The sequence below is a fragment of the Aedes albopictus genome, chromosome 1 (assembly GCF_035046485.1).
Source record: "Aedes albopictus strain Foshan chromosome 1, AalbF5, whole genome shotgun sequence".
NCBI lineage: Eukaryota > Metazoa > Arthropoda > Insecta > Diptera > Culicidae > Aedes > Aedes albopictus.
In genome coordinates this window covers 197,675,331-197,700,319 of record NC_085136.1, presented here as the reverse complement: position 1 = coordinate 197,700,319, position 24,989 = coordinate 197,675,331, and the positions used below count along the sequence as shown (strand labels likewise).

The 24,989-nt window shown below is 38.9% G+C and overlaps 2 protein-coding genes across 5 annotated transcripts in view; one reads left to right on the top strand and one right to left on the bottom strand.

Moving 5' to 3' along the window:
• Positions 1 to 24,989, top strand: part of LOC109423252 (hemicentin-2) — a 759,984-nt gene that overhangs the window by 234,225 nt on the left and 500,770 nt on the right. The window lies entirely within an intron of this gene.
• LOC134285419 (uncharacterized) lies at positions 19,827 to 24,557 on the bottom strand. The gene is made up of 2 exons (XM_062846088.1): positions 23,021 to 24,557; positions 19,827 to 22,934 (listed from the first exon to the last, which is right to left on the bottom strand). Exon 2 carries the CDS (start codon positions 22,159 to 22,161, stop codon positions 20,839 to 20,841), a length of 1,323 nt encoding a protein of 440 aa, XP_062702072.1. The 5' UTR covers positions 22,162 to 22,934; positions 23,021 to 24,557; the 3' UTR covers positions 19,827 to 20,838.

Sequence of the window (24,989 nt, the reverse complement as noted above, 5' to 3'; positions counted from 1 at the left end):
GAATCTCAGGAGGAATTCATGCAGAAATCCCTGGAGGAATTCTTGGAATACTTTGTGGATTTACTCCGGGAGAAATTCCTGGGGGAATATCAGGGATGGGAACACTCACTTGCAAAAAGTTACACTCACTCGCTATTTTCTCAGCTCAGAAGCGTGCAATCATAAAACAATGTATGAACAACTTTTAATTTTGTCTAAAAGTTTGCCGAATAGTGTAGGGGTCGCACACACACACACACACACACACACCGAAGTTGTCAGGGAACTCCGAAGGCAACTCTCCACGAGGTGAATGTAAATTACACTCACCTCGTGGAGAGTCGCTTTCACAGCTCTGTCCCGACTTTGTTATGCGTGTGCGACCCCTACTCTATTCGGCAAACTTCTAGACAAAACCACAATGCAAAAGTCATCCACACATCGTTTTATGATTGCACGCTTCTGAGCTGAGAAAATAGCAAATGAGTGTAACACTTTGCAAGTGAGTGTTCCCATCCTTGGCGGTAGTTATTTCAGAAGGAATTCCTGGGGTAGTCATGGAGGAATGCCTGAAAAAATCCTATTGCAATCACTAGAAGATTCCCTAGAGGAATTCCTGAAGAAATGCCTGGAGGAACACTGGAAAATTCCTGGAGACATGTCTGTAGGAATCCCTGGAGAAATTTCTTGAGAATTCTTTCCATGAGGAATCCCTGGAGGAACTTATAGACAAATTCCTGGCGGAATTCCTGCGGAAATTCCTGGATGAATCCCCAGTGGAATTCTTGGGGAAATTCCTCGAGGAATTGCTGTATGAATTTACGAAAAAAAAAATCCTGGATCAATTCCTGAAGAAATTTCTGGAGGAATTCCTGAAGAAATACCTGGGGTAAATCCTGGAGGAATTCTTGGTGGAATTCCAGGAGGAGCCCCTGGAGAAACGCTTTGATGAAATCCTAGAGGATTACCTGGAGGAATACCAGGAATAAGTCCTGGATAAATTCCGGGAGGGATTTCGGAGGGAATTCCTGAAGGAATCCCTGGAAGATTCCTGAAGAAATCCTTAAAGGAATTTTTAAAGGAATCTCAGGAGGAATTCATTCTGGAGAAATTTCTTAAGGAACTCCTTGGGAATTTCCAGGAGAAATTGCGGTAGTAATTTCTGAAGGAATTCCTGGAGGAATGTCTGGATCCATTTCTAAATTCAATTCCTGGGGTAATTCTGAAGAAACCTCTTGAGGAACGCCTGGAGCAGTCCTTAGCGAAATTTCTAGAGAAATTCTTGCAAGTATCCCTGGTGGAATTCTTGGAAAACAACCCTGGAGGAATCCCTGAAGCAATTTCTGGAGAAATCCCAAGTGGAATGCCTGGAAGTACTTCCGGATGAATTCCTGTCGAAAACCCAGGACGAATTTATGGAGGAACTTCTGAACAACTTCCTGGCAGAATCCCCGTATGAATTCCTGGAGAAATGCCGAGAGGGATTCTTGGGGATATTCCGTGAAACTATAACTAGAAGAATTTTAGTAGGAATCCCTGAATGTATTTCTGGAGGGGTCTCTATAGGAATTATGAAAGGAATTCCTGGAGAAATTTCTGAAGAAATTCAGGGATTTCTAAAGAAATTCCAGGAGGAATTTCCAGATGAATTCCAGGAAGAATTGCCAGAGGAAATTCTGTAGGAATTCCAGAAGGAATTTTGGAGGAATATTCGGAGAAATTCCTGTAGGAATCTCTGGAAGTATCTTTGAAGGAATTCTTGGTGCAATTCCTGGAGGAATCCGTGAAAAAATCCCTGAAGGAATCTTTAGTGGAATTCCTGCAGGAGAAATTCCTGGAAGAATTTTCGAATATATTTTGAAAAAATCCTGAAGAAATTCCTGAAAGCGTTTCTGAAGGAATCCCTAGAGGTTTTTCTGCAGATATTCCTGAAGGAATAGCTGTAAGAATATCCGAAGAAATTCCTGCAAGAATTCCTGGATCGAATCCTGAAGAAATTTCTGGGGGAATTCTTGAATATACATGGGGTAATTCCTGGATGAATTCTTGGTGAAATTACTGGAGGAGTCCCCGAAGAAATACCTTGATGAAACCCTGAAGAAATGCCTAAAGGAATACCTGAAATAATTCTTGGATAGATTCCTGGAGGAATTTCGGGGAAAATTTTTGAAGGAATCCCGAGTCTATTTCCTGGAAGGTTCCTGAAGAAACCCTTGAAGGAATTTCTACAAGAATCTCAGGAGGAATTCATGCAGAAATCCCTGGAGGAATTCTTGATATACTTTGTGGATTTACTCCGGGAGAAATTCCTGGGGGAATATCCAAAGATATCCCTGGAGGATTTCCTACAGAAATTCCCGGAGAAATTGCGGTAGTCAGGGATGGGAACACTCACTTGCAAAGAGTTACACTAACTCGCTATTTTCTCAGCTCAGAGCGTGCAATCATAAAAAGATGTATGAACGACTTTTAATTTTGTCTAAAAGTTTGCCGAATAGTGTAGGGGTCGCACACACATACCGAAGATGTCAGGGAGCTCCGAAGGCAACTCTCCACGAGGTGAATGTAAATTACACTCACCTCGTGGAGAGTCGCTTTCACAGCTCTGTCCCGACTTTATTATACGTGTGCGACCCCTACTCGGCAAACTTCTAGACAAAATCACAATGCAAAGTCGTCCATACATCGTTTTATGATTGCACGCTTCTGAGCTGATGAAATAGCAAGTGAGTGTAACTCTTTGCAAGTGAGTGTTCCCATCCTTGGCGGTAGTTATTTCAGAAAAAAATCCTGGGGTAGTCATTGAGGAATGCCTGAAAAAATTCCTATTGCAATCACTAGAAGATTCCCTAGAGGAATTACTGAAGAAATGCCTGGAGGAACACTGGAAAATTCCTGGAGACATGTCTGTAGGAATTCCTGGAGAAATTTCTTGAGAATTCTTTCCATGAGGAATCCCTGGAGGAGTTCATGGCGAATTTCCTTGAGAAATCAATGGAGCACATTCAAGAGGAATACCTGGCAGAATTCCTGGAGGAACCCCTGAATGAATTCCTGGAGGAATACCTGGTGGAATTCCTGGAGGTATCTCTAGAGGAATCGCTAGAGGAATCGCTAGAGGAATTCCTGGGCGAATCCCTGTAGCAATTGTTAGAGGAGACCATGCAGAAAATCTTAGAGGAATCCTGGAAGAATTTCCTGGAAATTCTTGGAAGCATCTAGAAAAGAATTCCAGAAATACAAAGTTCATACAAATACATTTCTGAGGGAAGTCCAGGAGGAATTTTTGAAGAAATCTTGGGAGAAGTACTGAAGAAATCGCTGATGTTCCTGAGGAAATCCTGGATGAATTCTTGGAGGAGTTTCTGAAGGAATTCCATGAAGAGTTCTTGCAGGCATTTTTTAAACAATCGCTGAAGTTGTTCCTTAGGGGCCGTTCATAAACCACGTAGACTTTTTGGGGGGAGGGGGGTCTGGCCAAAGTCTACGCTCCATACAAATTTCAAATTTTTAGGGGGGAGGGGGGGGATCTGAGATGACCAAATTTTGGTCTACGTGGTATATGAACAGCCCCTTAATGAATTACAGAAGGAATTCCCCGGTTAATCCCTGGAGGAATTCTTTGTGAAATTTCTGAAGAAACCCCATGAGGAATCCCGGAAGCAATCGCATGAGAATTTCCTTAGGGAATTGCCTTAGGGAAATGAGAAGAAATCCATTTCTGCAGTATTTTCTGGACGAATTATTGAAGGAATACTTGTATGGACCCCTGAAGACTTTTTGTACTAATTTCTCAAGTTATTCCTGGATTATTTTTAAATAAACTGAAGTAAAATTTCTGAAAGTATTACTGGAATTTAATGCTGCAGAAATACATCGAATCATTCAGTTGGTTTTTTGGCAACCTCTAGCGAAACTTTGAAAGGACTATAAATCACTGTAGAAATATATGAAGGAATAGCTGCATAAAAACCTAAAAGGATCTCTTGCGAAATTCATGAAGGAAACCTCGAAAAAAAATAGTGGAACGATCACTGCAGGAACCTATAAAGATATCCAAGGACAAATCCCCAAAGAAATGTCTGAAGGAATCTCAGATACATTCTTGAAGGAATCTCTGCACTCAAATAAATTTACTGATAAAATTTAAGTGCAAAAAGCACATAGATCAGTAACGAGAGAGAAAAAAATCATTCTATGTGCAACTAATGAAAATAAATAGTTAGCTTGTTAAATTTCATTCTTCTTATAATAAATTTAGAGTGCAGCAACATAAATTACAACCCTGTCAACATAAAATCCAATCACAAGCATAACAAACGCGAAATTAGCATGGCGCTTTCGGGAGATCCACATTTTCGGGCGGAAAAAATCTTCATCCTCAAGATCAAGCTCAAGATATCAAATTTGCTGACCGAGTTTCTATCTGTTTTCGAAGGTAAGTAGTTAATTTATTATCTATCTTGTAAAATGTTTTTAAAGTATGTACATCTCTTTTGTATTTTCGATAGAATAACACTAAAACGCCGACCGCTGCACCACCGTCACCAAGGACGGAATCGAAATCGATTTGGGAGCTGCCGGATGGAGCTACGACTGAGACGTGCTGTTTCACCGGGAGCCTACGGGAGCTCATTGTTGCATCCTCCCTGGTTCATCATCTTCGTTGGCCTGACGTTGGCAGATCGGCGGATTCAGTTCAAAATGGCTTGTAAATAAAACTTATTGTGTGACAATCGTCAACGGTTCTCTATTCACTGTTAGATAGTAAATCAAGCTCGGCATAATCTGTGATCGAGTTGGTTAAGTACTTTCCAAAACCAGTTTAAAATGATTTAGAAAGTTATTTATATCAGTTCGATCGCAGATCATTCGAAATTTTCATTTATGTTTACTTCAAAGTCTACTCCTAATGCCAATATAATGTTATTATTCTTAGTAATAGAAATTATGTGCCTCACAATTAAATCCCATCAATAATTGGTTTTTACAATGCAACAGGTTCGCACATAAAATTCATCTTGCCTGAATTGAAAAAGTTTCGATAGGGCTGCACTTATTTTTTAAATGCAAAAGCAATTGGTCACAATCTATGTGCAGGGCACTTATATTCAATCTGTTAATTATTCTGAGTGTGGAGGATCCAGAGATCCATGATGGAATCACTGCAGCAAGCTTTTAAAAATTATTCCGGTCGGAATTGTTCATACTCATATAGTTTACGGAACTAGGAACAAATCTAAAACAGTCATTTTGAATCCTCAAAACTGCAATACCGATTTGCATATTCACATATCGGGCGACCATGCCGCTTGAAAGTCATCTCAAGTTAGCCCCTTCAGAAAAAAATCTTAGCTACGCCAACGAATATCGTGGCGGTCGTCGGTACCGTACATTGTTGATGATAAAGAGTTTTAGGCAAAGCTTGGGCATCATTTTCAGATTTTGGTCAGAGTCGATGTTAGCGCCATCAAAGGTCCAGACGTCGATAACGTCGTAGAAGTGCCTTCCATCAATCAGAACGTAGTCGATTTTGGCATTCTGCCTGTTATCGTGATCTCTAGGTGTCACGATAAGGGCTAAAAAGGCATAACTTCACTTGTTTTTAGCATGCCTGTTAATAATAACATTATTGAGAATTATGACACGAATAATGTTTGAATACTACTCCAGTCGAAACAACTATTTTTCTCTAAATACCACCAGTGCTGTTGCATTTCTTGACGAGCCGAATTTGGTTACTGATGTAAACGTTACCTGATAGCAGCAGCAAAATAAAAAACCCAGATTAATCCACCTAGTGGTGATAGTGCCTTTCTCGTTGAATATGCACTCATGAACTTTCCGAAGGCGTTAGCCAAAATGTTCCTGAATCCTGAAAATACTGTATATAGAAAAGCAAGAATTTTAACAAAGCCGTCATCAATTTGGGAAACTTATTGATGGTACATATTTCGATGTTATGTTCAACAGCAAAACAGCTGAAAAATATCAGACCTCTCAGTTGACTACTTGACCACTTGAGCCCTAGTCGTGTATTGGGGTCATTATGACCCAATTCCATGCACTACGGCAGCGGGGTGAGCCTCAGATAATATATGAAGAAGGTTGACCCGGGAGCAGTCGCGTCGTGTACTGAGTACACGCACCATGAAAAATGCACGCATGTGATACACAGCGTGAGCGCGGCGTCGCTGCAGGTAGTCAAAGACGCGACTGCTCGAGGGTTAACATAATTTACAATCACAGATCACTTTGTGATCTTTGCCAATGTTTATTTCAGCATACTTTAGGCTATATTTTATTATCATTGGTAACACGATTCATGTAAAATTTGACCTTCTTACGATAAAAATGCAGAAAATGTAAATTTTCCATTCAAATTTCAATCGCAATGAGAAGAGCGAGGGCTCAACCAGCCGCACCTAAATTGTGAGCAGTAATTTTAGAAGCAAAAGGAGATTGAAGATTAAAAAAACTGTATAAGCATAAGGTGTTGAGGCGATAAAATTATATTTTTTCTATAAAACGTTGATCGATCCATTTATACATTTACATCTCAGGAAAATGATGTGATTTGAAGAGATCGCTTTGGTCACGATTTTGTTCTCTTGCATATATGAAGATTTTGACCATTTCTTCACTCATAATCTTACCCAACGTTTACAGGCTATCAAAAAGCCACGATTTGATTTGTCGCCTTGACATTTATTTTGTTCACTTTTATAATTCCGCTATTTGATGTGCAGCTTGCATGGGTCTTGTTAAACTTTACATTTGACCACTTCCGGCGGGACACCTTGAACCGATTACGGTTGTCTCAAATATGGTCTGATAGCATAAAAAGCCGAAAATTAATGTGATCTGAGGCTTTTTTCTTGCTAATCGTTCGGCAAATTTTTGAAAAAACCGCGGTTTTATTTATGTATCGCATGCATGATTTTGGTTCACTTCTATTAAATCGTTTCCGTTGGAACACCCGCAACCGATTCCGAAATATTAATACAAGTTCTAGATGTGGCCTGAAACTATTTTCTTGTTGACCGTTCATCAGATTATCAAAAACGCCACTATGGTTTGGTTCCTTTCTATATTTTACCAGTTCCGGTGGGTTACTCGTCTCGTCACCAGTTCTGGAACACTACCCGTTCTCCCTCGAATATGGTCTGAGATTATTTGTTGGCTAACCGTTTATCATGTTACTGAAAAAGTCATTGATATGTCGCATGTATTGGTTCTCTTTTACATTTGACTATTTCTGGCGGGACACTCGGAATCGGTTCCGTAACACACTGATATGGCTTGCGTCTATTTTCTTGCAACTTTTACCTAAAAAGCCGTGATTTGAAGTATCGCATGCATGGGTTTGGTGTCACTTCCGGCCCGGAACCGGTTGCGGAACACTACCGATAGTTTCTGAAATAGTCTGAGCCTATTTGCTTGCTTAAGTTTATTAGGTTATCAAAAAAGCCATGGGTTTGATTCAATTTTATATTTAACCGCTTTCGGAGGGAAACCCGGAGCTAGTTTCGGCACTACTGACAATCCATAATGAGATCTTAGCCTACTTCCTCAATAACCGGTCATCAAGTTGTCGAAAAAGCCATAATTTGATGTACCGCATGCAAAAGTTTTGTCAACTTTCATATACGTTCACTTCCGGTGGAACACCCGGAACCGGTTCCAAAACACTACCGGGTCAGATATGGTCTGAAACTGTTTTCTTGCTAACTGCTCATCAGGTTATCGAAAATGCCGCAATTTGATGTGTCGCATGCATGGGTTTGGATCACTTTTATATTTGACCACTTCCAGCGGAACATCCGGAACCGGTTCCGATACACTACCGATTCAGATATGGTCTGAGTTTTTTTTATGCCAACCTTTCATTGGGTTATCAAAAAAGTCGCGCTTTGATATATCGCAAGCATGGATTTGGTTCACTTTTATATTTGGCCACTTCCGGCGGGACATCCGGAACCGGTTCCGGAACACAACCGGTTCAGATATGGTCTGAGACTGTTTTCTTGCTAACTGTCCATCAGGTTATCGAGATTGCCGCAATTTGATGTGTCGCATGCAAGGATTTTATTCACTTTTATATTTGGTCACTTCCGGCGGAACACCCGGAACCGGTTCCGGAACACTACCGGTTCAGATATGGTCTGAGACTGTTTTCCTGCTAAACGTTCATCAGGTTATCCAAAATGCCACAGTTTGATGTGTCGCATGTATGTGTTTGTTACATTTATATGTATGGCCCCTTCCAAGGGTACTGATCCGGAATACCTAAATGGCCATAACTCCGGAACGGCTGGACCGATCCAAACCATTTTCAATAGGAAACAATGGGACCAGATTCCGCGTCGAATGACCCGTCGGTCATTAAAATCGGTTGAGGTTTACTGCCAAAAAGTGATGTGAGTTTTTTTGTACACATACACACACACATACACACACACATACACACACACATACACACACACATACATACACACAGACATCACCTCAATTCGTCGAGCTGAGTTGATTAGTATATGTGAGTCGACACTCCGGGCCTTCTATCAAAAAGTCATTTTTGGAGTGAACATATAGCCTTTCCAGTACACTTAGTGTACGAGAAAGGCAAAAATAAAAAACAGTTTGATCTGAATATTTGAACCATCGTTTCCATCCGGAACGGCTCCTATAACATAGCATGAAAGTAAATCTTCCTATATTTACACAGAAACATTTGAAATAGTAACCACAACCATTGCTCATGGGCACATTATGCCTGATCACACCGCAAACTTGAGTGAAAAACATCTGCCAAAGCCACCGACATCAATATTCCGATCCAGCTATAACGTTACTTCTCCAAGATGATTTTTTTCCCTACGCTTTAGACTTTGTTGTAGGGAAACGTTAAAAGCTTTATGCAATCAATACGGATACTGTTTCAATCAGAAACAACCGTACAAACTCTGATAAAACAGCTTTTCTCTCCGGTTTTATTTTCATCCACCGGAACGGGAAACGGGCAAAGAAGCACTCCCGGTCCACAGCTCAAACAAAGAAAGTCAGCGAATAAAATATGATGGGAACAAAAGGCAAACGCAAAACTTGATTGATGTACTACTCCGGGAGAAACGGTGGACCTGGCTCATTTTCTTATCGCAACGACGCGCATTTGTGCTGGCGAAAGACTTTTACTTTCCCCCTGGTGCTGTGCCCCAACTCACCACCAGCCGTCCGACCGCTGGCGCTGGGTTGTCGTTCCGCTTTTGTACTTTTCTGCTGCAGAATTTGTTTTATGTTTTTGGAAAATTTCTTATCTGCTCGCTGGACGAGATAGAATTCCACTGAAATTTCTTCGTTTTATTGGCGTTCTGATCATTACTATTGCTTGAACGGATAAGATTTGTTACAGTGCATTAAGTACATTTTAGAACGTGGTAAACCTTTACTGATTAAGAGCCAGTTCGCGAGAACCGCGACCCCCTTTCCAAAGGAAGTGGAATCGATGTGCTCCGATTGAGCTGAAATTTTCAGGGTATGGTTTTTCATATAAAAGATGATATCTGGCCGATTTTCAGATTTTTCCGTTAGGGGGAAGTGGGGTAAAATAGCCCTCAAAGATTTCATGTCTAAAAATAGGTAAAATCACTAAAATCGCAATAACTTCCGCAAAAGTTAACGGATTCAGCTGAAATTTTGCATGGACACTCTACTCCTATGGCACTTCCATTTAAGCCAAGCGTTGGATATTCTTTGATATTTAATTTGAAGAAATAGGTTATTTTCATAATTTTTTTGACGATTTTCAGGGCACCTGTTTTCGTACCAACAGAACTAGGATGAAAAACTGAGTACTACGTTTTGAAGGATTACCCAAGAGCTTTCATTTGATATGTGACCCAGAGGCGCCAACTTAAAAACTTTCGAAAAAAATTTTTTTTTCTCGGGGTATGCATTTTACCCCATATTTTTAGTGTCTAAAGAAGTGTTGTCGCAAATTATGACAACGTTATTTAACTTTCAAGGGTTTTTCTTCAATATTAATTCAACAGAAAAATGATGACTAAGAAATGCAATTATTAGATTTTTTCATTTGGGGAAAGTAGGGTAAAACGGAGTAACTCACCCTCCTTTCGAAATAACGTTGCTACGATGTTCTCTGATCGAACTCGAATTTTCAGAGTTCTTTATTCTACTCAAGAATAGATTCTTCATCACATATTATTTTTTTATTCTTGAGTGGATAACGGGGTAAAACAATTCTCAGAAAAAAAATGTTGAAAATAATCAAAATTTCAAAACCTACAAATGCTTTGGTAAAACTTGGCGAAATTTCATGAAATTAGAAAAAAATTCTTAATTTTCTCGGATTTTGACGGCTACGCAGTCTTGTTAAATCAAAACGAGTTGTTATCTAACCCGACGTTTCGACACTTTGGATGGTGTCTTCTTCAGGGGAAACTAAAATAATTATATTTTTCTTATTGAATGTGACTGTTAGTAATTGTTCCCTACTTACGATACGTATTTCGTTTTTTGTTTGCTGTGATTTTGTCTAATTTTAACTGTCGGATGGTGTAAATGTTGGTACATACTGTGGATTACATAATTTGTGTTAAAAGTTACATTATTTGTCTTGATTTCAAGTTTGATGTCTTACTCTTCGGTATTTGTAACAATAGTTAATTTTTGGCGTAGACACTTTGGCGCAATTTTGCTTTTTGAGTTATGAACCCCTTTCTGAATTTGGTAGCAGTTCCCTAGTGGTAAAGTTCATCTATGTCCCATCTGAGTTTGTGTTGCCATGCGATTATTTTTTTATGTTGGTGGATGTTTTTGATGCAGTGTAATACACCTGCATATGTGGTGTTTAAACTGTCTACATCTGTTCGTTTGTTTACAGTATTGTTAGTATTTGTTATATGGCACATTTCTAGAAATGGCAAAGTTGATGGTTTGTTGCTTTGGTCGATAATTAGTGTTTGGTCTAGGTTGAATCTGTGTGTGTATTGTACGGAATGCATTATAAGAGCTGTTGTTGATTCTGCTAAGGCTGTAGTAGCTGTGGTTGTGTTTGTGTTTACATCATTTAATATTTTGTCTAATTTGTTTATGTTTGATCTGTGTCCATTAAGTCTTTTACGTAGATTGTTTCGTGTCATTCCAATGTAACAACTTTCGTTGATTTCTGTATGGAGGAAAGTTACTTCTGCTATAATGGACAGTACTAAAAACAAACGTATGGAACCGCGATGAGCAGCCCATTATCGCCAATCCTGGCGGACATAGTACTGGATTCCGTCATCAAACAAGCTATGAGCTCTCTACCATTCGAGGCTACGATCTTCAAAAAATATGTTGACGACATTTCCATGGCGATACCCAGGGGTCTCGAGCAAAGGGTCTTGGAAGTGTTCAACAGCATCGAACCACGCATACAGTTCACAATTGAATCCGAGCAGAACAACAGACTTCCCTTCCTAGACATGACGGTCATTAGGATGTCCGACCAGTCCTTAACAACCGAGTGGTACGCTAAGCCAATAGCTTCGGGAAGGATGCTTAATTATAGATCGTATCATCAACCAAAATATAAACTCAACGTCGCCAACAACCTCATCCATCGAGTGAAGTCGCTCACCCACAACAAATCCAACGATGAAACAGACCGAATAGTACACGAAATCCTGCGAAAAAACAATTACCCCAAACAACTGATCAACCGACTTCTGCACCTGTACCAAAACAAGCGAAACAATCTGCAATCATCGTCAACAAACACGGAACGCGAAGACATCAACCTTCCAATGACCGCAACACGACAAGAACCAGCATCCATCGAGCCACCGTCAACTCCGCCCAATCCACCGCCACTGCAACCACCCACCGCCCTACCCAGCCGACCATCATGCCAGCCAAACCCCACCCCACCCGACCGACCATCGTGCCAGCCTTCTCACCCGCCACCCAGCCAATCACCGTGTCAACAATCCACCCACCCTCCCTGTACTGCAAATCCTTGCACTTCTACCACTCGACCGGGTCATCAATCAACCAACGAAATCGTCACACCCATTGATGAACAGCCAAACACCATCGATGAAACACCAACTCCAGATCCAAAAACTTATAGGGCAATTCCATACGTCCCAGCTCTGTCCGATCGCATCATCAAAATCCTCTCCAAAGACTACCGAAACATTACCATAGCGACCAAACAGCAACATACCATCCAAAGTATCCACACGAAAGTGAAACACCCTGTAAGTAAAGAGGAGATTAGCAATATTATTTACAAAATTCCATGTAACAACTGCGACAGTTGTTACATTGGAATGACACGAAACAATCTACGTAAAAGACTTAATGGACACAGATCAAACATAAACAAATTAGACAAAATATTAAATGATGTAAACACAAACACAACCACAGCTACTACAGCCTTAGCAGAATCAACAACAGCTCTTATAATGCATTCCGTACAATACACACACAGATTCAACCTAGACCAAACACTAATTATCGACCAAAGCAACAAACCATCAACTTTGCCATTTCTAGAAATGTGCCATATAACAAATACTAACAATACTGTAAACAAACGAACAGATGTAGACAGTTTAAACACCACATATGCAGGTGTATTACACTGCATCAAAAACATCTACCAACATAAAAAAACATCGCATGGCAACACAAACTCAGATGGGACATAGATGAACTTTACCACTAGGGAACTGCTACCAAATTCAGAAAGGGGTTCATAACTCAAAAAGCAAAATTGCGCCAAAGTGTCTACGCCAAAAATTAACTATTGTTACAAATACCGAAGAGTAAGACATCAAACTTGAAATCAAGACAAATAATGTAACTTTTAACACAAATTATGTAATCCACAGTATGTACCAACATTTACACCATCCGACAGTTAAAATTAGACAAAATCACAGCAAACAAAAAACGAAATACGTATCGTAAGTAGGGAACAATTACTAACAGTCACATTCAATAAGAAAAATATAATTATTTTAGTTTCCCCTGAAGAAGACACCATCCAAAGTGTCGAAACGTCGGGTTAGATAACAACTCGTTTTGATTTAACAAGACTGCGTAGCCGTCAAAATCCGAGTTGCACAGAATACAGTCGATTCTCCCCCATCTATTCTTAATTTTTATTGCTTATTCAAATGAGCAAGTCTGACAACATTTTGACGTCGAGAAATGTCACAGATTAGCACGTGTGTGATTTACCGGATTCTTTCTCGATGTTTCTTTTGACATGCATCTCCGGTTCAATTTTCTCTCTTTTTTTCTCGTGAAAGTTGCAGCAGTGCACAATGGTCCACGAAAAAGATTTACGAGGAGAGATGCATTCAGCGCCTTCAAATGATTTTTTGAAAAAATATGGTCTTCTATAAAGTTGTTCCCAAAAATCAGGCCCTCTTTTCAATGTACATAAAAAATAGGGTGGTCCATATTTTCAAAGAAATTGGGAACCAAACTTTTTTATTTGCAAGAATAACTGTATACATTCTTCGGGAAAGTTGTAGATCTATCATTTCTTTAACAATTTCCTGAAGACACTTTTTATGTAGCTTTAAAATTTACCAATCTAGAGATTTTTTTCTGAATAAGCTTAGGGTGGTTCAAGAAAAATCAGTTTTCTGGCGTTAACTGTTTCAGTTTCGATTTTTCATCAAAGTCACCCAAGAAACACTTGAAGAGCATAGTTTTTGGGGCATAGTTGGGGCAATCATAAAAATTATCTTTTGCCCGCATTCAAAAGAAGAAACGTTGTTATAAAACATATCAAAAAATTAGAGGGGTGTTTTTTTTGTAACTCAAGTGAAAAATACTTGAAAAGTACCTATTTTTTCTAGATAATCATCAATAACTTTTGAACGGAATGACGTAGCAACATTCTCAGCGAACGAAAATGCGCTTTTTTGGAATCTGTAAAAGTGGTTCTTACGCGACTTAGACGAGAAAATTTAAACAAAAAAGAAAAAGCAATAAAACTATTTGTTCTAGCGTCCCCCTTTATCTTTATATTTTTTGTTTCAAATTTCACGTAAAAGTTGCCTAAGAACCATTTTAAGAACACAAAAATAACGCACGCGCTGGGAATGTTGATTCGTCGTTTAAAATATATAGATGATTTTCTAGAAAAAATAGGCACTTTTCAAGTATTTTTCACAAACCAATCGATCATATCACCTTTTCAAAAAAAAATATGATTTTTTAGGAAAAACACCTGTAACTATTGAACCAAAAGAGATAAAGACCATTTCAGCGCATGAAACGACGCGTCTTCAAATGCTCAACAAGTGTTTCTTGGGCGACTTTGATGAAAAATTGAAACTGAAAAAGTTAACGCCACAAAACCGGTTTTTCTTGAACCACCCTAAGCTTATTCAGAAAAATATCTCTAGATCGGTCAATTTCAAAGCTACATAAAAAGTGTCTTCAGGAAACTTGCACAAAATTGATAGATCTACAACTTTCTCGAAGAATGTATACAGTTATTCTAGCAAATAAAAAAGTTTGGTTCCCAATTTCTTTGAAAATATGAACCACCCTAATTTTTATGTACATTGAAAAGAGGGCCTTACTTTTGGGAACAACTTTGTAGTAGACCATATTTGTCCAAAAAATCATTTGAATGCGCTAAATGCATCTTTCCTCTTAAATCTTTTTCGTGGACCATTGTGCACTGCAGCAACTTTCACGAGAAAAAAGCGAAAATTGAACCGTAGATGCATGTCAAAATAAAAATCGAGAAAGAATCCGGTAAATCACACACAACGTGCTAATCTGTGACATTTCTCGACGTCAAAATGTTGTCAGACTTGCTCATTTCAATAAGCAATAAAAAATAAGATTTTTTTTCTAATTTCATGAAATTTCGCCAAGTTTTACCAAAGCATTTGTAGGTTTTGAAATTTTGATTATTTTCAACCTTTTTTTTTTTTGAGAGTTGTTTTACCCCGTTATCCTCTCTAGAATAAAAATATAATATGTGATAAAGAATCTATTCTTGAGTAGAATAAAGAACTCTGAAAATTCGAGTCCGATCAGAGAACATCGTAGCAACGTTATTTCGAAAGGAGGTTGAGTTAGTCCGTTTTACCCTACTTTCCCCAAATGAAAAAAATCTAATAATTGCATTTCTTAGTCATCATTTTTCTGTTGAATTAATATTGAAGAAAAACCCTTGAAAGTTAAATAACGTTGTCATAATTTGCGACAACACTTCTTTAGACACTAAAAATATGGGGTAAAATGCATACCCCGAGAAAAAAAAAAAAATTTTCGAAAGTTTTCAAGTTGGCGCCTCTGGGTCACATATCAAATGAAAGCTCTTGGGTAATCCTTCAAAACGTAGTACTCAGTTTTTCATCCTAGTTCTGTTGGTACGAAAACAGGCGCCCTGAAAATCGTCAAAAAAATTATGAAAATAACATATTTCTTCAAATTAAATATCAAAGAATATCCAACGCTTGGCTTAAATGGAAGTGCCATAGGAGTAGAGTGTCCATGCAAAATTTTAGCTGAATCCGTTAACTTTTGCGGAAGTTATTGCGATTTTAGTGATTTTACCTATTTTTAGACATGAAATCTTTGAGGGCTATTTTACCCCACTTCCCCCAAACGGAAAAATCTGAAAATCGGCCAGATATCATCTTTTATATGGAAAACCATACCCTGAAAATTTCAGCTCAATCGGAGCACATCGATACAAGAAGGGGTTGCGGCTCTCGCGAACTGGCTCTTAAGCAATATTTCTATGATTTTATTCAGATGCGGCTTTTTATGGCACATAAAATGAAAGTTATACATACTTTTAAAATGAACATACATTCTACATACAAACGACCATATATTTGTTATGATAGTACTTAAAGCGCGGTCCTACCCCGTTCGGCCGAAAGTCGTTAGGCCGAGCGCCATAAGGTTGAATGCCATTAGGCCGAAAGCCGTTAGGCCAAATGGGTTGTTATGTTGAATGAGTCGTTAGGCCGAATCAGACGTCAGGCCGAATAGATGGCCAAATGGGTTGTTAGGTTGAACGATTTGCTAGGGCAACTGGATGGTACGAAACTGTCAAACATGAGGGAAATTGTTTACGACTTTGAAATTTGCTATCATGAGACAGTGAGTTGAATGATAGCCAAGTCAGGAGATGACGAAAACAGCTCCCAGTTAATAATAATGACCTAACTCTTACAACTTTGTTGGAAAGCAAGTTCTATCTCATTCAGGACGTCTCGCCAGAAAATAAAAAGTGAAAATGATCCAGATTGTACATCTGGGAGATAGTCCTGCTTTAACACATGATGTTATACTTTGTCAAGAATAATGCCAGAGGTTGTCAGACACGGCTTGGCAAAGATCAACGATGCCTTCAAAGCACTATACCTATGCAGCACAACAACGGAAGTAATAAATCCGGCATCGGGTCACATCACACAATCTTACACAACTTCCATCAAAGCATACTTCCTCCCAAGGCAGGCACGGTGTCACCTATAGAGATTAGTTTCCGCCCTAGAAACTTTCCAATTTACTGCCTCTGGCGGCAGTCAGTGTTGTTTGCGCTTCTTACTGGAGCCGGACCTTCGTCATGAAATATGAACAGACAATCTCGGTTCATATCGCATTCGCATATTTGAAAAGTTCCCGACAAGTCACATTCGACACAATGGGAGTACCGAGTTCCATCCATTTCGACCAACAAACGATCCAGCCAGCAAGGACAGAGCTCGTTCTTTTTTCATAAATATTTTTGGCAGTGCCTGGTTGAGCGCTGCCATGCATATGATGCAACAATAAATAACGATAAATCATATTCCTGGCAATACTTATAAGCAAAATATTGTGTGTTTGTTCTTATTTAGAATTTCCACAAAACTGAGTTGTCTTCAATAAAGCTGAACCAAAAAAAAAACATAAAACATTAGTTGCTATGTGTTGGACAGGGCCCTTTCCTTAGACGGGGTAACCCTTGTTTTGGTTTTCGCAATGAGCAACAAAAAATCTGCGTTTGTTCAGGCAATGATAGCAAACACGTGATCGTTTGTTAGCACCAATCAGCCAAGCAGAGTGCGATTCAATGCGCGGGACGTGATTTTCGGAACGATCCCTTTCCTGCCACAACCAACCAACCCGGTACAGTCAGTAGCAGGCGAAACGATACAGTATAAATACATAAATCTCCATCCTCAACAAGCTCTCGGTCCTTGTTGTAGGTACCTACCGATGCGCATGGAGTGTGGGAACGAGACCGAGAGTATTGCTATTTGTATAAGTGGAAAATATTGAAATTGAATTTGTTTCGTCGCTGCTGCTCTCGATGAATGTCGCTGCAAGTTTTTCCTGATATGGTGACCAGATTGTTTCACTTTCATGTTTTTTCAGTAGGTAGGTGTCGTCAGGTGTTAAAACGTGCCCACGTCCGCACAGCTTTTCCCAGGAAGGGAAGATTCAAATATTACGTCCATCATTTTTCGGGCATTCTAGACCCCCCCTCCCCCCTCTGTCACGCATTTTCCCTATACCTAATACACGTACTGTCACACTTTTGTAGACCCCCCCCCCCCTCCCCCAAATGATGGACGTAATTTTTGAACGTTCCCGAATAAGATATCTGAGGAATCTTTGCAATTTGAATCACAAAACTATTAAATAATCATTATTCTTTATTTTTCAATAGCCTTTTCGACTTTTCCCGATCCATCTGCTTTATAGGTTTTGAGCTGGTGGATAGCATGCTTAACTTCCACCAGCTTGGGGTTTAGCTCGTTCCTGTCCTCCGCTACATCAACGTAGTAATATTCTCCACTGCGGTGCACTGCCTCGATCCCCCGTGCATACATTCGCTCCTCGTCATTCATGTGCGTATCAAAGCTCTGCATCCTGCTTCCACATTTCGATCACCTCGCGTTTATCCATTCAGAAGGCTCCTGTCTTTGTTCCTGAACATTTCGTCTTGCGGCCCGAAGCCTTTGCTTGATGCGTTAAGCTTTTAGTAGAACTTACCTGTTTTTTTAGCTCTATTTTCTATCTAAAGTGGTGGGTCTGATACTTCCGCTTCTGTCTGTATCACTTGACATTCTGTCGGGTTCCATACTGCAGCATAACTACCTGCACTGCGTTTCTTCTCCTCCAAAACCACTCCGCATTCTTTATCTAACCTATTCGATAATGTTCCATGCACCAAGGATGCTCTCGGCTACATCATTGGTGGCCACTTTTACTGTACTCAAGCAGTTCACTGGAGGGGGTACATCGAGCTCGCTCTGTCTGGCCACGCTACCTCGAGATTCTACGCGTATAGGGGCTGTCCATAAACCACGTGGTCATTTTTTTGGGACTTTTCAACCCCCCCCCCCCCCCGCGTGGTCATTAGTCCATACAAAAAATTTTATTTGTCCATACAAAATGGTCATTGGCCGAACCCCCCCCCCCCCTCATGACCACGTGGTTTATGGACAGCCCCATACTGAGGTAACATCCGGCTCTAGTCGTTCTAGGTTAGCTCCTGGTGGTCGCCGGTACTGTACATTATTCATGGCGGACAGTTTTGAGCAGTTTCAGAACGTTGTCGATTTGCGATTCCGTCTGCTGTGGTTACGATGGAAACGTAATTGGAAAAGGTGCTACGTGTGGCCATGCTTTAGCAGGCGGTGAAATCGATGAACCGTGGGCCGGTTGCTTCTGAATAATATCGCTTCTTTCCAGGTGTTGTTTCAGTATAGGTAGTCAGTTTCCCTTCCGGAAACGCATTAGACTGCGCATCGTTCGTTCTGATTTCTGTATTTCTCCACTTGACACTCCAACAGCATTTACAGATGTGTCGAATTCCACCGCATGTAATGTATCAACGAACGGAATGGTGGACATATGCAACAGATCGCCGCATTCTGACGAATCGTGAAAATCTCTCGGTGCCCACTATTGATATCCTGACCAGATGACTACACACATTTGCTTCTCGTAGCTTCCTGTAGCTTTCGTCCGTACCCGACCTTGAAGTTGCTGACCAGTCTGCTTCACTGCTGTACATGAATTCTGGTCCCTTGAACCAACGGCTATCGGTGTTATAGGATGGACCTTTTCCCCATTTTGTGGCATAATCTGCCACATTGACTTTCGTCGAAACCCACCGCCATTAATCGATGCTGGACAGGTCCAGTATCTCTCGATTACTCATTCGCATTCCTTCTCCTTGCCCGGCGGCATTCGAGGGATTCTGGTATGGTCCTTCCAAGTTCTAGAGAACCTTCCTATCCCTGGACAGCCAATTGCGGACATGGAACCCCGCTCGCTTGTTTACTTTGACGACTTCCTTCCAACGCTTCCTCTGCTGTGTCGAAACTATGCACACAGTCGTCCGTCCACATAGTGGACCGCGGCTCACCGCATAGTCACAGCGGCTTCCGATAGGAGCAGAAGTTCGGCTTCTTGCTCTGACGCATTCTTGTTTTCGACATACTACCCCAAGCAACCAAAAGATCGGATAAAATAGCATGTTTAGGCTTAATCAGCTATTCGAAGGAAGATGAAAAGCATTCTATTCAGCTCACTTTTTAAGTAATTAACCGAACTTGAGTTCACAAAAAGTACACTTGTGTCGCTGAAAGGAACGCTATTCAGCTTGAAAATAAACTTCGAAAAAATGAAAAAATGTGTTTAATCCTCAAAAGTAATTTATTATTAAGAAACATTAGTTCATGTGGAATCCAAATTGTCTAATACCTTGAAATAATTTTTGATGATTTTTACTTACTGAGATTTGAACTCCGGTTCTGCTCGTTGAAAGCCGGTGCCTAACCACTACTCCATGTATGTGTTGTTAGCCACTGAGCGATTCCACGAACAAGTGGGAAATTTTTCCAGTTTTTATTTTTTGTATTTTTTGATTTGCATGGAACCTTGCATACAAGTTTTTGGGGAACAAAAACGCCGTTTTGCATACTTGGTTCGCCATTTTTAATCTAGCCTTACTTATGAGAAGGGCCTATGAAAAATGCACATGATATCTTCAAAAAATTGTATCTCGAAAACGGTTTGTCCGATCGGTTTGGTGTCTTCGGCGAAGTTTTAGACAATTGTTGGTGCTATATGGAGAAAATATGCACGGTAAAAAAATATGTTTGGTTTTTGTGATTTGAACTAAAATATAGTTTTTCCCTCAAAAGTGACATGTCAATATTTTTTTTATTATCCTTATGTTATAGCTGACTGAAAATGCTACAGTGGGTTGTTCTGGAGAAAAATAGGTTACAATGAAAAAAAAAATGTTTTAAAAAATTACGGTTTTCAAAAAAAGCTATGAAGTAAAATCAAAAAAGTTTGTCGCCCTAATTTTATGAAAGTACATCAAATTTGCAAGAAAAAAGTACTTCGGTAACATTTTTCTAAGATGCACCGTTTAGAAGATATTACTAATTTAATATTGATTTTTTTGATAACTTAATAAGTTTTAGCCCTTTTCGAATGTACTCCGTGTTTCTCCAGTTTCAAAAGTATTTTTTTCGGAAAGATTGGAAAATTTTGAGTTAAAATGACACTGACAGCTTAAAGATTTGAGTGAAATTCTCTGCCTTAAAAGTATTTTGAAAAACAAGTTACAAAATCCCACTATCAGGAACAATGATTTCTTCCAGTGGTTTTTGGTGTATTGTGTTGAAAATGTGCATTCAACTCTTGCATATCGCAAGCTCCTCAATTAGCAAGATTCAAAAGAGCGAATAAGGCTTATTTTTCAGGGGTGGTATTTGTGCGCAATAAAAAATAACATTATACTTTGTACATCAGTTTATTTTTATTTCTGTATTTTTATCAAATTATTGTTTACACAACTTTCTTAACAATATCGAATATTTTGGCATCATTGTCAGGGCAGTTTGAATAAAGCTTTGCCCTTATTGTATTTTCTGATAGAGGAAGAAATGAGTGGAATTTTTGAGTTCCTTGAATAGTTTTTGCATTATTATATTGATTATTTAGCTGCAAAGACATATTTTCGTATTCTTCTGTAGTAGAATAACAAAATGACAACTTTGTAAGTTCTTCTTCTTTTCGTTTGTTTGCCCAATTAAACAACTCTCTTGCAGTCTTTATCGGGTGTTCGCGTTCTTTGGCTAAACTTGCTCTGGTAGCCATGCGTTTTATCGTACCTCCAATAGCATCGCATGGACCTTTTCCGTGCGATGTTGCGAAGAAATGCCATTCAGCGTCAATACCATACTTTGACTTAAACTTACAAAGGCTAGAAAAGTTTTTTCGGTTTTTATACTGTGAAGCAGCACCATCTGACATAAAATAAATTTTTTTCATGTTTTTATTTTGATCAATTTGTAAAAAGTTCATCATTTTATCAATAAACAAATTAACAACGACTGAATCATGTCTTAGTTCTTCTGAAATTATAATGAAGCTAAAATGTTTAATTTGCCTATTTTCAGTATAATATATTACGAAAGGATGGATTGTGGCCTGTTGCACGTTCCAATGGTGTGATTGAACTTCATCCTGCAAAACGAAGCTGTAATTTTCAGAAAAGTCACAAATAGCCAAAAATTCACCATCTTGCAAGTTTTGTTTTGTAGTTTTCAAAAAATTGGATTGTTCGGTTTTTACAAAATCATGCGGAATCAAACTTTCTAATTTTGAGCTGAAAAATGTAACAAAGTCATCGGTTTGCTTTACAATAGTTTCTAAATCACATCTGTCAGTGGTAACCCATTGTTCGAATGAAAGCTTTTCAACAAAGTTTTCTTCCAGTTGTTTCAATAAACTGTCTTCTAAAACTGAGGTATCTGGGCAGTTTTTACATCTTCGTAGATGGCAATGAGTTGTCTTATTTTCGCAAAGTAATCTATTCGTTAATGTTTTTAGATCATTCAAGACATTGTATTTTGTTAAGCTATGTAGAATTAAATTGACATTTTCATGCGTAGTGCAAACGCAAACATTATGTGTTCCTGTGATAGTCAATAGTTTACATTGCCTTGGCCGGAGGCTTGCAAATGATGAAAACCCTTTTTTTACATTGACGTACACTTCATTAAAGCGATTAAAAGCTTCTCTTAATGTCATCATTAACAATCTTTTCTGAACAGCTAATCTCTTATTTCCTGTCTTTACGCTAACAAAATCTCTTTGGCCTGGCATTGCACGGCTTATATCATCGTCCTCAAAAAAAATTCAAAACCAGTTCTTTTGTTTCATTACTCAAAGCTTTTCCAGAGCTTGAACCTTGAGATGAATCTAATACATTATTTTTTTCCTTTCTTGCATCTGATGCCATATTTCTACTAGTTTTAAATTCGTCTACAATTTTTTGTACTGACCATGATTTTGGTAACAATGATAAAATTGATAGTTTTTCTTGCCTTGTGGCTGAATTTAAAAATTTTCATATTTTCTATGACTTCATTAAACTCGTTTGCTTTTTCTGTTTTAGCGTCTAATTTAAAAAGATTTCTTCGTACACCTTCGACGATTTCAGCGCACTTTTTTTCAGGATAGTGAACATTTTTAACCTTACCTAAATCTATAGGCGAAACACGAATAGCTGCTATTCCTCGGTTGAATATTTCGACGTCTACAGGCATCGTGAAGTCTTCATTTGATTGAATTGTGCTTAGCGTTGACGCTGATGGTATCGTGACCAAACTTTCATAGCTTTGCGAATCAGGTACAACAGGTATGGTCTGAACAGTTGGCTACGCTTTGTTCTTCGTTTTGGGTGAGGTGAGCTCTTGAATCAATATGTAGACGGCAAGACGAACAAATACGAAAATCCTTGGTGTTCAGTGTGGATACCTTGGAAAATCCAATTGACTTCAGTTTTTGGATGATACCATCCGTGAGATATCGCAGCTCTTTCGAACACTGAATGTCTTTGAATGGACGAATACATCTGATTTTACTCATTTTGTAATCTGTAACATAGAAAATATTTTCCAATTGTTAGTTTTGAACGAAAATATCACAACACATATAATTAAAATGTGTATTTAAAACTTACCTTTGCACCAAAACGTGTTACACTTTCCTTTACAATTATTATGTTATCAAACAACACTGGATCTAGTTCAAAAACACTGGATTATTAGCTGAAATTACTATGAAATCACTATGCTTCTAGCAACCTTTCTGCATTTACTGTTTGGTTTTCCCTAGTAGATACTGGATGAATTCAGAACCGAGTCAGACATTATTATACAGCTCACGGGTATAAATCATAGAATGCTGGGTAAAGACTGCTGGAAGATAGGTAGAGTTGAACGCTCAGGTATCGTCAGGTACGAGTTTGGAGAGTTGGAGCGAGGTAGATTTGCTGGCGTAGGTATATTGTTATTGAAGAAGATTGTAAATTGTATATACCTGGAATGAATAAAAAGTGCGGCGGTTGTTGATTGAGATATCAGTCGGCAGCCGTCTAGTTTGATGGAAGGTGACTAATATTATACTAATATTATACCAATTTTAATCAAAATTGACTGAAATCTTGCGAAAAGCTGGAATTATACTAATGTCATCGTGTCAGACTACGTTGATTTGATCCACTTTTTTGTTTATTGATCTTTGTTCTGCCGCTTGTGTTGTGTGTAAGAGGTAGCGGTCGCGTTCGAATGAAATAAAGCAAGCTGACACCCGACCGCGACAACGAAACGAAGGCAGTGAAAAGTGTCGAATGTTTACAAGCCTGGGCCAGCGTGGCCATGGTGGACTAGTTCCAACAAAGACCATGTTTACAATCACCAACTGTACGTAGTACAACTAACTGGTATCTAATTACCTGTATCTAATACTTATTAGCACGTTTTCAGCAGAAGGCAATAAAAACCACTGGAAGAAATCATTGTTCTTGATAGTGGGATTTTGTAACTTGTTTCAAAATACTTCTAAGGCAGAGAATTTCACTCAAATCTTTAAGCTGTCAGTGTCATTTTAACTCAAAATTTTCCAATCTTTCCGAAAAAAATACTTTTGAAACTGGAGAAACACGGAGTACATCCGAAAAGGGCTAAAACTTATTAAGTTATCAAAAAAATCAATATTAAATTAGTAATATCTTCTAAACGGTGCATCTTAGAAAAATGTTACCGAAGTACTTTTTTCTTGCAAATTTGATGTACTTTCATAAAATTAGGGCGACAAACTTTTTTGACTTTACTTAATAGCTTTTTTTGAAAACCGTAATTTCTTAAAACATTTTTTTTTTCATTGTAACCTATTTTTCTCCAGAACAACCCACTGTGCACTAGGTAGCATTTTCAGTCAGCTATAACATAAGGATAATAAAAAAAATATTGACATGTCACTTTTGAGGGAAAATCTATATTTTAGTTCAAATCACAAAAACCAAACATATTTTTTTACCGTGCATATTTTCTCCATATAGCACCAACAATTGTCTAAAACTTCGCCGAAGACACCAAACCGATCGGACAAACCGTTTTCGAGATACAATTTTTTGAAGATATCATGTGCATTTTTCATAGGCCCTTCTCATAAGTAAGGCTAGATTCAAAATGGCGAACCTAGTATGCAAAAACGGCGTTTTTCTCCCCCAAAGACTTGTATGCAAGGTTTCATCCAAATTAAGATATATGAAAATTACTCGTTGCTGAAATGATATGGAACCGCTCCACTGTGGGATTTTACTCAATGTGCTGATATCATATAGTAGAGCTCAATCAGGTTCGCGTGTGAACTTTCCCTGAACTTGGAATACTTTTTGAAGTCGAAAGTTCGAAAGAAGTTCACGTGGAACTTCTTGTGAACTTACACAATTTGACATTTTCAGTTTGTTGTGGTGCGCAGTGCAAAGCAATAAATTAGGGCCAGTGAATCGACTTTAAGAAAAGATTATAAGTTTTCAGCTTGGTTTCCAGTGACAACGACTACAGTGACAAGTGAGATGGGTGTGAAAATATCCAGCAAAGCTGGAAAAATTTTGTGCGCAGCCGAAAAAACCCCGGCGGCATTCT

What these genes read in the sequence shown, in the direction of transcription:
- LOC134285419 (XM_062846088.1), bottom strand. Translation starts at nt 22,161, where the DNA reads ATGCCAGGCCAAAGAGATTTTGTTAGCGTAAAGACAGGAAATAAGAGA.